At 43.9% G+C, this 14,946-nt stretch overlaps 1 protein-coding gene across 2 annotated transcripts in view; it reads right to left on the minus strand.

Moving 5' to 3' along the window:
- ttn.1 (titin, tandem duplicate 1) overlaps positions 1-14,946 on the minus strand; it is a 166,829-nt gene that overhangs the window by 110,181 nt on the left and 41,702 nt on the right. For both annotated transcript variants that reach the window (XM_083777357.1, XM_083777356.1), the window contains exons 38-47: positions 6,297-6,587; positions 5,703-6,005; positions 5,068-5,190; positions 4,702-4,984; positions 4,127-4,310; positions 3,944-4,006; positions 3,478-3,748; positions 1,025-1,093; positions 523-594; positions 250-312 (exon numbers count right to left, since the gene is read on the minus strand). In XM_083777357.1, coding sequence (XP_083633483.1) covers positions 250-312; positions 523-594; positions 1,025-1,093; positions 3,478-3,748; positions 3,944-4,006; positions 4,127-4,310; positions 4,702-4,984; positions 5,068-5,190; positions 5,703-6,005; positions 6,297-6,587 — 1,722 coding nt within the window. The remainder of the gene's footprint in view (positions 1-249; positions 313-522; positions 595-1,024; positions 1,094-3,477; positions 3,749-3,943; positions 4,007-4,126; positions 4,311-4,701; positions 4,985-5,067; positions 5,191-5,702; positions 6,006-6,296; positions 6,588-14,946) is intronic.

Here is a 14,946-nt window from a genome sequence, read left to right on the forward strand (position 1 = left end):
GGTTGGATGTAGCCAGCCTTCTGAGGTTTGTAATAGTCTTTAAAAAAGCAATTAAACATGTGTAAGAAGACAAATACTAACTTTTGGTTGGTTGAAAAGCTTTGCATTAGCAGTTAAAATAAAATGTCATTTTTGTGTGTGTGTGTTATTGTCAAGAAGAGACAGAATTTAAGATCAAGAGTTTCACAGAGAGAAGCCCAAGACAGACGCTAGACAGACAGTAGAGCTCTAACACCATGAGGACATTACCTTCTGGGCCTTGGGCCTCCCTGCCAGGGGCAGCTGGAACAGCAAACTTCTGTGCTTCGGGCACTTCAAAAAGATCATCAACAATTTCAAGTCAGGATTAACAAACAGACACTCAAATACACTGAAAGAGGATTTGACCACAGTCAACATGGAATGACTTAACAGAGACCTAATGTCAAGTACAGTTAACACTAAGACAAAAGTACAGCAATACACAAATAAAAGACACATGGAGACTTCACTAAGAATGGACAAAGAGATAGGTGACAATACCTTTCACTCCAGGACCTCTGGGAACTCCAGCAGCAGAGGGTTTCTCCCCTGGCGTCCCCTTGAAACCAGGAACTTTAAAGAGAGGTCTTTTCGTTAGACTAATTATACTGAAAGCACTAAACTCTACTCATCTGTTTGAAAGCTTGGGGGTTAAAAAGAGCCAAAGAGACTTTGGTTAGCCTTTTTAAGAGCCAAACAAAAAACGTTTTGTTTGTTTGGTTAGACAAAGAAAAACACTGAACATAAAAATGAAACAAAACATTTCTGCACGAGAGCAGAGCAGCCTACGAGGCGGTAGACAACATGAAGAGGATGAGACAACAGACGACAGAAGAGGACTTTGATTGGACAAGTCGGGACGTACAAAAGCTTTGGAGATCTAGGCTACTGCACGGTTTGACATGTCTCCATGTAAACCAATCATCATGACTACTGCAGGTAGGATTGATGACAATGCTGAAGCCACTGACAGCGTTTAAGCGCAGTAAAACAACAGCATTACCTGTAGGGAAATCTCCTCTCATTCCAACCTCTGAGAATTCAACACTTTCGTCAACAGCTTTTCTCTCTTCTGGTGAGGGAGAGAAGTTAGTTTAGACAATGTCCCGACAGGACAGTTCCTCTGATGTCGTGACGGGACAAGTCACTAACAATTACACTAAACTCGACAGGACGACTTTACTAAGGTCCTGAAAGGATGATGCCTTTACTAATGTCACAATAAGATGACGTCACATGATGAGATGACTGGTGATTATATTCAGACACGTGTTAATGAATGTTATGAGACGGAAGGAAGAATAAAACATCACTTGAACAACAATAATGAGGAATAGTATGGAAGACCTAGGAAAGTTACAGACACAAGTAATGAACATCAGTGATGAAGATGATTAGATGAAACATGAAGAGGTTTATGGACAAAAATATACACAGTTCAAGAGTCACAGACAGACAGACAGACAGACAGACAGACAGACAGACAGACGATTGATGATTGTTATTTTATGGGTGGAAGTATTGATCTCTAAATACCTTTGACAGAAGAGTATTGAACCGAGACCATTTCCTCTTGCTCTGCCCAGCTTTCATAAGCTACTGTAGCATATTAAAGGATAAACATTCAGTCACTGCCCGTGGGACTTTGTTCTATTTTAATACACCACATTTTACTTATTTATCAGTGTAAAACAAGTATTAAAGTGGTTAAATCACTACTACGTAATCACACACGATTAATTCATTGCATAACTCCAAACAAGGATTAATTAGTTTAATTAAGGATGGTATTGTAGGAGAGGATTGGATGGGGTTATTTGGAAGCGAGTGACATATAATAACTCATAATAAATATGAGTTAAAGGTCATTGATGAGTTGAACTGCATTAAAGATAGGCTTGGGCCGATTTCCGATAACATTGAATAGTGATACTTACCTAATATTGCAAATGTGCGATATTGCTATGATTTACATGTGACCGAACCATAACAGTTGAGTGGATGTACAGAACATAGGGAAAATAGATGACAATATCATTTAGATTTAGCGTGATATTTTGGTGTAATTACATCATTTTGGATATCGCCCAAGCCTATTAAGAGATGATAATGATGATGGGTTGATTATTAGAATGAGGGATGATAGTTTAATATGGATGAATCATATTATGGATAAGGTTTATTAGTTACGGATGATTATAGTCGTTGATAATATCAATGAAATGTCTACCTTTCGTTTCCGTTCTTTCTTCATATTGATAAAATCCACGTTCATCTTTTGGGAGAAACGTGAGACATTGGTAAGTAAAATAAAAGAGATTTAAAGTTGAGGTTTAATGTAAGCTGTCTTCCTGATGCCCAGTCTTACCTCTTTGAGCAACCATAGACTGGGCTGCTGGTACTCGAATGGAAGTGTCTGGGACGTCTAAATGTTTAGTCAAGAGATACAGCTTTAGTGATAGAATCTGCCAATATGGAATTCTGTTATTCTTTTTAACATTGTGACAGCAAAACCTCACATGCCCTTGTTTGGTCAAAGGTATTAACACTGTTGTGACTCTTTAACTTGAAATGTCGGAACCCATGAAGACCATGGCGTCAGAAACCGATCTAACACGTCGATGATCATGCAGCAGTGTTACGTTTAAACACTCAACCAGACGGCATGTTTGGTCTTACTGTCATTAAAGTTTCCTTTTCTGAGTTAAACTACTCACCATGAGGAACCTTTCCTAATCCAACATCTGTGGATAAGCATGAGATATAGTGTTACAGCAGAGAACTGGCTCATAAACTGCATAGAAATACTAACTACCGTATTTTAGAATAGTACGGACCTTTGCCGGGATGGTAAAGCTCAGCTGTACGCTTAGCCTCTCCCATGGGTTCCAGTTGTGCTAAAATTAGATAACTGGAGTTAGCCGCGTCCATGTTTTGTAGGATATTAAGCACGATTTATACTTTGTTAGATGGTGTCGTGTGTCGAAAACAGCCAATCTACAAGCTCTGCTACCATATTGCGGAGGCGATGCGTGAACTATTCTTTATGCGCCACACCGTCTTACGATGGAGCATAAAGGTTAACTAAGGTAACTAAGGTTACCTTATGAACTAGATTAACGTATTTGTGATATTGTTCACATTATAAGTAACGCATTTTGAACTGTTTAAGTCTCAACTTTAACGCAAAAGAACATAGAGCACAAGAATAGAAGAAGCGGGGAGAACAGAAATCTACACAAAACAAAGAGACTCACATGACATCATCTGATGTCCAGACCAACGAGTCAAAGAGGTCAGTGGAAAATAGTTAGTTATCGTGTTGACATCTTACCTGTTGTGTGTTCGTCTATACCGACGACCAACATTTGATCAAGAGGTTCAACTTAGTCTACAGACACGAGGTCCATGATGGGACCAGATTGGGAGCTTACACGAACAAACACAGAGACGTACCTGTACCAATGGTGAGCTTAGCGTTGGAGATGTGAGGGCCGCACACCACGCGGTAGTTGCCCATGTCCTTCGACTGGCACTTGTGGATCTTCAGGAAGTGGCGATCTCCCGCCACGCCGGTTTCGTACTTGTCGCCGGTCTCCAGTTTCTGCGTGCCTTTGTACCAGGTGAGGCTGATCTCGGGGTAGTTGATTTTGACCTGACACTCGAACACGGCTGTCTGGTTCTCGGGCACGATCTGGTCCTTGATGTCTCGGATCACGGAGACAGGCTGCCGATTTCATAGTCATGTTCACGTTAGTTATATATGATATATACTACACAGATATATCAGTGTAAGTGAGAGAATCTGTGTGTGTGTGTGTGTGTGTGTGTGTGTGCGCGTGTGCGTGTGCGTGTGCGTGTGCGTGCGTGATCTATATAAATTAAATATATGCACAGTATATAGTTGGCATGAGTGCAGTACCTCTGCCGCGCGTCCCTCCAGCTGTTGCATGAAACGACTCACATCTTCTTCTCCAACCAACTCCTGCACACAATGTTTGGCATTAGAATTCCAACACAGACAGAAGACGCCACACACATTTCCTGCATAGCTTGTTTAGAGTGTAACAGATGATCATCACGAATGTCTTTTGTCTTGTCTCACCACTGTGCCCGACTCGTCCTCCTTCTCCTTCTTGAGGAACGCGATGGCGTCCAGGATGGCGCGGTAGTCGTGGATGTCGTGCTCGCGCAGGATCTGCTCGAACTCTTTGGGGTCGCGACCTCTCAGCAGCTCCACGATGTTCACGTCGCCCTTGTCCTTGGGACTCTTGCTCTTGGATGGAGTCCTGTCGCACAACCAACACGACGCGGGTCAGCCTGACATGACGACCACATGAGAGGAAGCCTCGCGGCTAACGCTAAATGTGTTGCTGTCGGGCAGAAACCTTGTACAACAGTGGGTTTCAACCCTTTTCATATCAAGGCCCGTTATTTATTCAGCATTTGAGCCACAGACCACCATTTGATGAGATTTAGCCTCTCAGACCCAAAACGAAAGATTATGTATTTGTTATCGTACCATGTTGGTACCATTAGGAAAGATAACATTGAAGCGTTGATCAAAATAACAATTATTTACTTACTAGAAACGTCTTTGTAGTATAGAACATTAAAGATGGAGTGCAGTGTTTATGAGGTGACAGTACTTCAATTAGACCCCTTGGTGTGGTTACTTACTTCTTCAGTTTAGCCCTGAAGTCTCCCATTCCTTCGGCCTCCTGTTGCTTGGCGACCTCCATCTCGGCGCTGCTCTCGATCTCCCCGTGCTTGTTGGAGGCCACGCACCTGTACTGTCCAGAGTCGGACTTGGTCACCTCCTTGATCACCAGCTTGGAGTCCTGGCCCTTCTGCTCCATGGTGATGCGACCGCCCGGGGTGATCTGTCTCCACTTGCCCTTCATCCACTTCACACTGGGGATGGGCTCGCCGCCGATCTTTGCAATAAAGGTGGCGGTGTCCTCTGTGAAACAACAAGAGATTGAACGTCAAATGTCCACACTATCACACCAGTATCCTCTGAACAAAGCCTATGAGTCAACTTACTCTCAGTGACGGTGATGTTCTTGGGCTCATCGATGAAGAACAGGTTGTCCAGTCTTTTAGCGGGGGCTGCAGCGGAGGCTGCAGCAGCCGCAGGCTCACCAGCGGACGGCTTGGCTCCTTTATCTGAGGGCAACATTTCAGCGGGTGAGTGCACGGCACTGGCACTCTTAACGAGCCCATCATTGAATATAGATGGGACATGTACGCTCACGGAAGACAAGACAAGAAGTCAAGGGAAGGACAAAGAGGCAGCACATATTCGTGCCATGCTACAGAAATGCAAAGTTACAAAGTGAAGGGATCTGGGAACCCATTTGTTAAAACTAAATACAAATATATAAGTATATATATTTGTTATATATGTTAAATAGTTTCCTTAGTAACAGTAAAGAGGTGGTGTTACGCACCAATTAGTCTAGGGGTAAAGGGTACTCATAACATATGCTACATGGTTAACGTTCCGGACTGCCTGTGGATGAAATGGTCTGTAGCATGTTAGACATTAAAAAGAACGGTTGGAACAAGAAACACACGAAGCACAACATGGTGGTAGTTGTTGTTAAAAAAGGACATTTTGTCAAAGAACGATCTCCGTACAAGATCTCATCGTGTCCATGCAAATGCGACATGGTTACCTTTCACGGTCACAACCTGCACCACCACCCGGGACTTGCAGAAGTCACTGCCGATAGTATTGCTAGCCTTACAGAGGTAGTCCCCTGCATCAGACTGGGATGCCGGGCTAATCTCCAGTTTGGGGCTGCCCTCCACAAATGTGATTTTCGTGTTTCCACCAGACTTCAGCTCCTTCCTGTCCTTCAACCACTGGATCTTCAGAGGAGGAGAGCCACTGACGTGGCATTTAAGGGTCAACTTCTCCCCCTCGTTCACCGTTAGTGGAGTGAGAGCAACATCAAACTTAGGAGCCATTGCAGCATCTGAATGAGTCATAGTGAAACAATCGAGAGTTACAAATATTTGTTTGTTTGCAAATAAACGTAAACTAACTGGACTGCCGTTCCTTCAGAGCGAAGGAACATTTTTGGAAATACAGTAACAAGACCATCCCACTGAGAACATGTTTGTTCAAGAACCATTTGATTAAAATGTTTCAACAAACTACCAAAACCTATTCAAATGTAAGATTTATATTACACATATTATTCTGTCTTATAATAATATGTATATTATAATTGGTCTATTTTGTTATGATTATCATTTGAACACACCTGTGATGGTGAGTGACACTTGACAGGTAGCACTGCCAGCCTCATTGGTAACCTCACAAGAGTACAGGCCGCTGTCAGAGAGCAGTGTGTCTTTGACGGACACCGTGGCCACGTTGCTCGTGAAGCCCACGTCGTGCTTGTCAGAGCTGGACAGTTCCCTGTTGTCCTTCAGCCAGGTGCATGTCATGGGCTGGGAGCCGGACACACGGGCCTCAAGCTTCACCGTCTTGCCTGCTAAATCCATCATGGACTCAGAGGGTCGCTTGGTGAAGTTTGGAGGAACTTTGCGTTCTGTTAGTGGAAGGAAAAAAAGTAAAGAATATGAGGCCATAGATCATGAATATCAGTGGTTTAGGATTCGAAAGTGTTATCCGTTCACCAGGCCGTACGGGGGGTGTATCGAGGTCACGCTTCAAAGCAATCCAGAAAGGTAACAAGCAAACCTTTGACGAGGGAAAAAGACCAGACAAACGACAAAGCAATCCAGTGATAAAACAAACAAACAAACCGGAGTCAAACCCACAAGACCAAATCCAAGCAAAACCATGTGAAGGAACACCAAAATGTTGAATTTATATCAATGGTGCATTTATATAGCGCTTTTATCCAAAGCGCTTTACATAGATTCATTAGATTATGCATTCACCCATTCACACACACATTCATACACCGATGGTGAAGGAAACCATGCAAGGTACCAACTGCAATTAAACAAACAAACACTGCTTCAAGGCAACAAAGTCCAGTTTCAAACCAACAAGACAAAAACAACAACCCATAACAATTCCATAACTGTACAGACAACCTGTCAATATCTCTATAATATTTCCTCATCAACAAATGCATGACCAAAGGCAACAACATGAAATGTCAGTAATATGCATGGCACAGGATCGTCGTTCACTGTTAGTATGTGATGTAAGGAATCGGAATCAGACTAATTCATTGTCAGTTTTGTTACCTATTTTCACAACAGCGTGACAGGTGTCAGACCCCGCAGCGTTGGAAATTTCACACGTGTATTTTCCAGCCGACTGAGACCTGTCATTGTTGAGGACTTCCAGAACGCAGGTCGAGTGTGTCATTTTAACGTTATACTGATAGGAGGCATAGATCAGCTTGTTGTCCTTCTTCCAGGTAACGTAGGCCCTCTGGCTTCCAGAGTACGAGCACTCCAGACGCAGAGGCTGGCGCAGTTGGTGGGACACGTTCTCCGGCATTGGCTTGACAAAGCGGACGGGTTCTGAGAGGAGTAATGTTGAGATCAGATATGTGGACAGACACCCACTGATTGTTTGTATACATGCGGAGGGACACGGCTATGGGTACTTCACTGCTCTCCCTGGACGTTCATGAATCCATGGGTATTTCCATAAGTAGGTAAAGGAACGCTATGTCAATGGATTTAGTTGCACCTACTTTGCGTTCAACTATGGAAGACAATCTATTTTGAGCAGGATAAATAAATAGCTACATATTAAAGGTGATATTTTTAGGTTAAGGGATATTTTAAGTGATATTTTTAGTTTAAAAAATGTTTTTTCAGTAATAGAGGTGTTTTCTAAATAACTGGAGAGCTGGGGAGACCTCTCTTACTGAACAAACACTATCATAGCAATGATTACTAGGGGAACATAGAGCTTTTCAACACTTACTTTAACCAAAACATATCACTTAAAGCACCTTTAACAGGAACGCATGCTGGCAACGAAAGGAGAGGGAAACACGCATGCACCACGTAGGTTAGGTTAGCGTTACCTAGTGTGACATAAGCATGGCAGCTGTCAGAGTGCTTAGCCTCGGCAATTTCACAGGTGTATTTTCCCGCAGCTTCTTCTCTGTCACTATTGAGGACCTCCAGGACGCAGCTGGAGTCGGTGGTCTTGACGTTGTACTTATAGGAGGCCCAGATGAACTTGCCGTCCTTTCTCCAGGTGACAGACACTTTCTGGCTGCCAGTGAACGCAACCCTAAGAGCCAGAGGTTCACCCACTCGGAACGTGGTGTCCTCCAGTTTCCTCACAAAGCGCAATGGTTCTGTGAAAAGCATTTGTGGTTATTGCAGCGATTAGGTAGCTAATTAAAAAGCAGGCAGGAATAACTGTTATCATTTATGAATTATGAATTCATGATTGCTATGCAGTAGCCTTGAATGCATTTCAATTATGAGCAAATAAAGCATGTGAAAGACTAGAAAAGGAGAAAAGAACGTTAGGAAATAGATGAGGCTGCTGCTGTGATGTGTTAAGAGAGCTGATACCTTTCTTAGAGGTTTTGCAGGTGACATAGGCGTCACAGACGACTGAGCTCTCTTTGTTCGAAACCTCGACTGAATAATGTCCAGCAGCCGCTTCTCTGTCGCTATAGAGCACCTCCAGAGAACACGAGGAGTCTGTGGTCTTGACGTTATACTGGTAAGAAGCCCAGACGGGCTTCCCGTCCTTCTTCCAGCTCACGTTCACCCTCTGGCTGCCGGTGTAGTTGCAGCTGAGCGTCAACGGAGCGCCCAGCTTGTATGCCATGTCTTGCAGTTTTTTCACAAAGCGCACAGGTTCTGAGAGAAGCAATAATGGTGTTATTTGCATTGTCTTGCCTGCATTATAGGATCACGTCAGTAAGGCAGTGGTCTCTCCAGACAGACTGTTGGCTCACACAAGCTCCAAGTGCTTCTAATTGAACAGTTTGTACAACAGAAGGGCTGAGAAAATGCCTCCCCCCCCCCTCCCCCATTACAATTACGTTTAAACATTGCCGTCGCAAAAGGAGGCGTGGTTACAGACTTTCTGTAGCATTTAAAGATTGTGGAAGAGTTGTCTGACTTGAGAGAGTAATGAAGCAGTGAAAATAAATCATGCAGTAATGAATTCTTTTTTACTATAAATAATTGACCGATTATTTAATTTAACGTTTTCCAAACGTGTTGGGGAGTTACCTAGTCTGATATAAGCGTGACAGGTGGCAGAAGTGCTAGGGTTGGATATTTCACAGGAATATTTGCCGGCGGCTGCTTCCCTGTTGCTGTTCAAGACCTCCAGGACACAGGAGTGGTCTGTGGTCTTCACGTTGTACAGGTACGACGCCCAGATGGGTCTCCTGTCCTTGGACCAGCTCACATACACTGGCTGACTGCCAGTGTATGCGACCTGGAGCTTCAAAGGCTGGCCCACCCTAAACGTGGTGTCTTCCAGCTCTCTGACAAAGCACATGGGTTCTATGGAGAGGTTTGGGAGTATGTTAAGGTTAATCGCACTGTCTACAACCAACATAGGGGGAATGAACATGATTGATGATCTAATATTGGACATGATGTACCTAGTTCAACCAGACAGTGGCAGATAGCAGAGTTCTCCGAATTAGAGATTTCAACGGAGTAGTGTCCCGCTGCGTCTATCCTGTCGTTGTTGCGAACCTCCAACACGCAAGCATTGTGTGTGGTTTTCACGTTGTACTTGTAGGAGGCCCATATTGGTCTGCCGTCCTTTTTCCAGCTCACATAGACGGGGGGGCTGCCACTGTAAGCAAAGTACAGCGACAGGGGCTTGCCCAGCCTGAAGACTCTGTCTTCCAGCTTTTTCAAAAAGTGAACAGGTTCTAGAGGAAACAGTCATGCTTGTTATTGCGATGCAAAACAAAAAAGATGAATTGCGTAATATTATATATAATATAATATATATAAAAGTAATATTTTCAAAGCATCAATGTAGATAATACAATTAGTTATTATGCGTTACCTAGTTTTACATTAGCATGGCATATGTCGGTCCCGGCATCGTTGGTAATTTCACAAGTGTATTTTCCAGCTGCCTCTTTTCTGTCACTGTTGAGAACTTGCAGGGTGAGGGTGTCATGTGTGGTCTTGACATTGTACTGGTATGAAGCCCATATGAGCTTATCGTCCTTCTTCCAGGTCACAAACGCTCTCTGGCTCCCAGTGTACATGCACTTGAGAGTCAATGGCTGTCGCAGTTTGAAATAAGTGTCTTCCAGCTTTTGCACAAAGCATACAGGTTCTGAGAGGAGCAATGTTTTGCATTAGTGGCATTTTGATTATTAGCAGAGAAATGATGAAGCTCATGCACAGTAGAAGTATTGTTTTTTTTTGTTGAGCCGTGAAGCGTTTGCAAAGCTATGTTTATGTATGTGTAATGTATGTACGTAACTAGAAATGCCTCAATACACTGTATCATCATCGAATGACAATGCATGGCCTTAAAACTTCATATAGAAGATATCCAACTCAACATCCGACATAATTTTTATGTGATTTGGAGGTCAAAGGTCAAGAAGGTCAACTGTGTGTGTTTCTATGTGCAGGGCGTTGCTGAAAATGAGCACTTGTGCTCAGCTACTAAAGGGGAAAGAAATCGTTGAAGGATGTGACTGCATTTGAAAGCTTTGTTCCAAGATGTACGATAATTATGTCAATTGACATTTTGTGGCTCGAATGTACACAACCACAGATTGACATAGTCGATGCAATCAACAGACGAACGGACAAGCAGATGAAAAGGTAGTATTGCAATGTTACCCAGGCTGATGTGAGCATGGCAGGTATCGCTTCCGGCACCGTTCTCGATCTCGCAAGTGTACTTGCCGGCCGCCTCGGGCCGGTCACTGTTGAGGACGTCCAGAATGCACGTGGAGTCCGTGGTTTTAACGTTGTACTTGTACGACGCCCAGATGAACTTGCCGTTCTTCCTCCAGGTGACGTGGACCCTCTGGCTGCCAGTGTATGCGCACACCAGTTTCAGAGGATGGCCTACCATGAACGTTTTGTCCACAAGCTTCTGGACAAAGCGCACCGGGTCTGAGAGCAGTAAAGTTGATGTTAGCATATGTGCGCATTAACATGCATGCATATGTGCTGACATATGAGCTGTATGATCAAAGCCAGCAGGGATATATACAGTATATATACAGCAATGTCGACTCAGTCCAAAGACTTCGTTTTTGACCATCTTGAAGTAGTCATGTAATTACATGTAATGTAATGTAACAACAAAAAACATTGAGTATTGCTTATCATATTTTAATGATCCACCAACATACTGTTGGGGGCTGCTTTGTAAAAAAAGAACGAGCTTCACCTTGGACAACCACTTGACAGACGGCAGATGCTGAACCGAGGCGGTTTTCAGCCTTGCAGGTGTACTCTCCGTGATCGAACTTGGTGGTTTTGCTCAGTTTCAACGTTGCAACGCCATTGGATAACTCCATTGTGCACGTGTCAGATTTACGCAGCTTTCCGTCGGCTCTGAACCACAACACTGAGATGTCAGGCGTTCCGGCAACGCGGCATCTCAGTGTAAGTGGTTCACCCACCTTCATTTCTAACGGCTTCATCTTCTCAACAAAGTACGGTCGTTCTGTGGTGAAATATGATGTATGATTAATATAACTATGCATGATAAGATATAGATGAATGAGGGAATTCTGATGATAATGTGATACACGTTGCGGTTAATAACTCATATACAAACACCGTTACCTATCATAGTCACTTGTGCTTCACATTTGTCACTTCCGACGCCGTTGTCTATTTCGCAAGAGTATCTACCAGCTGCTTCCATCCTATCCGAGTTGAGGACGTCCAGCATGCAGGATGTGTTCGTTGTAATCACATTGTACTGATAGGAGGCCCAGATCAATTTGCCGTCCTTCATCCAGGTTATTCTTATCCTGGGGTTTTCGCTAAATGTGACCTCAAGCCTCAGAGGCTTGTCCTTCTCAGAGGTGATATTCCTCAACTTCTTCACAAAGCGGACCGGTTCTAGGAAAAGCAGTGTGGATAGATTCAATTACTTCACTTTCACGTAGTATTGAAAAAGGAGAAACCGTTTTGTTCTAAAATAGTGCTAACAAACCTTTCACAAACAGGTTAACAGGACAGCTTTCTTTGCCCGCATCGTTAATGATCTGGCACGTGTACTCTCCGGCATGGGTCTTGTCGACTTTGTTAAGCTGCAGAGTGGCTACGTTGTCTTTCAGGACAATGTCGCAGCCCTTTCCGTGTTGCATCTCCTGGCTTCCTCTGAACCACTTGACTTTCAGAGGGGCAGGGCCTCTCACCTTGGCGGTGAAAGTAACATTTTTGCCCGGCAGCGCTTCTTGCAGCCGCGGTTTTTCCACAAATGATGGAGGTTCTGGTTTCAGAAAAAGACGTTTTGCAGGATAATGTTAGATCCCTGGGTGATAAATACTTATTTCAAACTGACTGGAATCAACTGTGCATCTACAAACCTGTGACAGTCACAGAGGCACTGGTCTCACTGGCTCCTGCAGAATTAACAGCTTTGCAAGTGTACTTGCCAGAGTCAGACAACGTGATAGTTGGCACGCTCATTTTACAAGTATTATCACTGAAGCTGATGCCATGGGATGGACCACTCTTTATCTCCCGGCCATCATGGAACCAGGATATGGTGAAAGGAGCCGAGCCAGCCACCTTACACACCATCTCACCAGGCTTACCCACAAGAAGAGGGGTGTCCCTAAGTTTTCTTATGAACATAGGAGGTATCATCTTATCTGTTTGAAAAGAGAATATGTGGTATTATATTGTGTGCTACAAGTAAGATAGAAATTGTATCTATGGTATTAATTGATATTGCATGCCAACCACTGGCATGGGAACTTTGACCACAGACCTGAAACAGTCAGTTTGATTTTGCAGGAAGCAGCTCCGGTGCTATTTTTTACTTCCAGCTTGTATTCTCCTACATCTGGTTTATCAGCTGACTGAATCTTCAGTATGGCTATCTTCTTGGAGAAGGACATCTGATATTTGGCACCAGCGGAAATCTCTTTGTTGTCTTTGAACCATGTGGTTTTCAGTTCTGCCATGGTAGACACGGTCACTTCAAGAGATGGATTCTCGCCCGTCTTCACAATTATAGACTCGGGGAAATCCACGATAGAGGGGGGTTCTAGAAATTAAGCAAGAAAATATCCTTTAGCTAACTGAATCCTATCTGTACCTGATATGGAAAGGCTGAATCTGGAGTGGTACCAACCTAGAACAGTGACTTGGGAGACACACTCCACAACTCCAGAGTAACTGCTAACGTGGCAGGTGTATTTTCCCTCTGTGGTGGCGTTAGCCTTAAAGACCTTAAGGCTGGCCACGTTCTTCTCAAATGTGATCTTCCTGTTGTCACCGTCTCTAAGAACGTGATCCTTGTCCTGAACCCAGGACACAACCAGGGGCTCGGATCCTTTGACTGTGGCTGTTAGCGTTAACTCCTTACCAGGCATCACCGACTGGTCAGTCAGTTTCTTCACAAACACTGGTGGTGCTGAATAGTGAGCAAAACAGTGGCGGTGAGGTCAAGGGGTTGCACGTGGAGCAGTGCTGTTTAAATAATTATTACCAAAGATTGTACTTTACTAACCTTTTAGGCTAACTGTCGTACGACAGGTCTCACTGCCTACACTGTTTGAGACGGTGCACTCATAGATGCCGCCGTCGTCGTCGGCTCCCAGTTTAATCACGTGGAGCGTGGCAGAAGTGCCTTCAGTGATGATTCTATATTTGAAGCCATCTTTAAGGGGCCGTTTGTCTTTGTACCAGGTAATCTGGCATGGTTGTTGTGTGGCAAAGATTTCACAGTACAGGCTGACATCTTTTCCTATTGCACCTTCCACTTTGTTCGGTGTTTTAGTAGAGAAAGACGGGGGCTCTAGAAAATATAATTGAGAGAAGTTAAAAAATGGAAATTATAGTCACGGTCGGACAAGTATCTTCAAAATCCATTTTCTCAAGTCTGGGGGACATGCTCAGTTCAGTCCATGCCACGGAGAATCCATACCGTAATCCAAACCGAAAAATGACAAACGGAGGGAGTGTTGCACAACACAAAGGGAGGGAAGATTCTCTGATATTCATGCTACAAAAGGATCGTAGGTTCAAAGAAAACGTAAAAAGGGGCAGTCAACGGTTTGGTCATTCTTTTAACAGAGGAAGGACACATACAAAACGAGGTGCTGTGTTAACTGTGAACGAGCAGACGACACGCAAGAGAAAATGTGATACGATACAGGGGGCAGTGAATGCCACAGACGAAAAACAGTCTAAGTCCACACTATTGATCCATAATGTATAAATGATTGATAAGGGTTCAGGACAACGAGGCCTTTTCGTGGAGGGATCAGAATGAAATTTGGACTTTTTTCGTCTGTGGTACAATATTTTAAAGGAAAGAATGCATTAATACGATGGGTTGTTCACATTCATGCTCTCCGAAACTTTGGGAGACGAAAAACAAATGTCCATGCCGAAGTGATTTCAGGCACAACAACCGTGAACGTTCCGAGGAAACGCAAGACGCAATCTCAAAACACCCTCAACAAACTTTGAGGTTCATGCGAGCACAATTTCGGTAGCTGACCTTGGACTGCGAGAATGGTGCTGCAGCTTGCACTGCCAGCATCATTATACGCCTCACAGGTATAGACGCCACTGTCCTCAAACCTCATGGCTTGCAGCTGAAGGTACGCCGTTGAATCGGCAAACATGGTTTTAAAGTTGCCGCCGTCGGTTATCTTTTCATCGTTTTTGTACCAGCACACTTTCAAGGAATGCGAACTGGTGAGCTTGCATTCGAAGCGGTGCCCGTCACGCTGCTTCACAAAGGTATTGGGAGGCATTTTC

This window comes from Protomyctophum parallelum, assembly GCF_964188405.1.
Source record: "Protomyctophum parallelum genome assembly, chromosome: 11".
Classification (NCBI taxonomy): domain Eukaryota; kingdom Metazoa; phylum Chordata; class Actinopteri; order Myctophiformes; family Myctophidae; genus Protomyctophum; species Protomyctophum parallelum.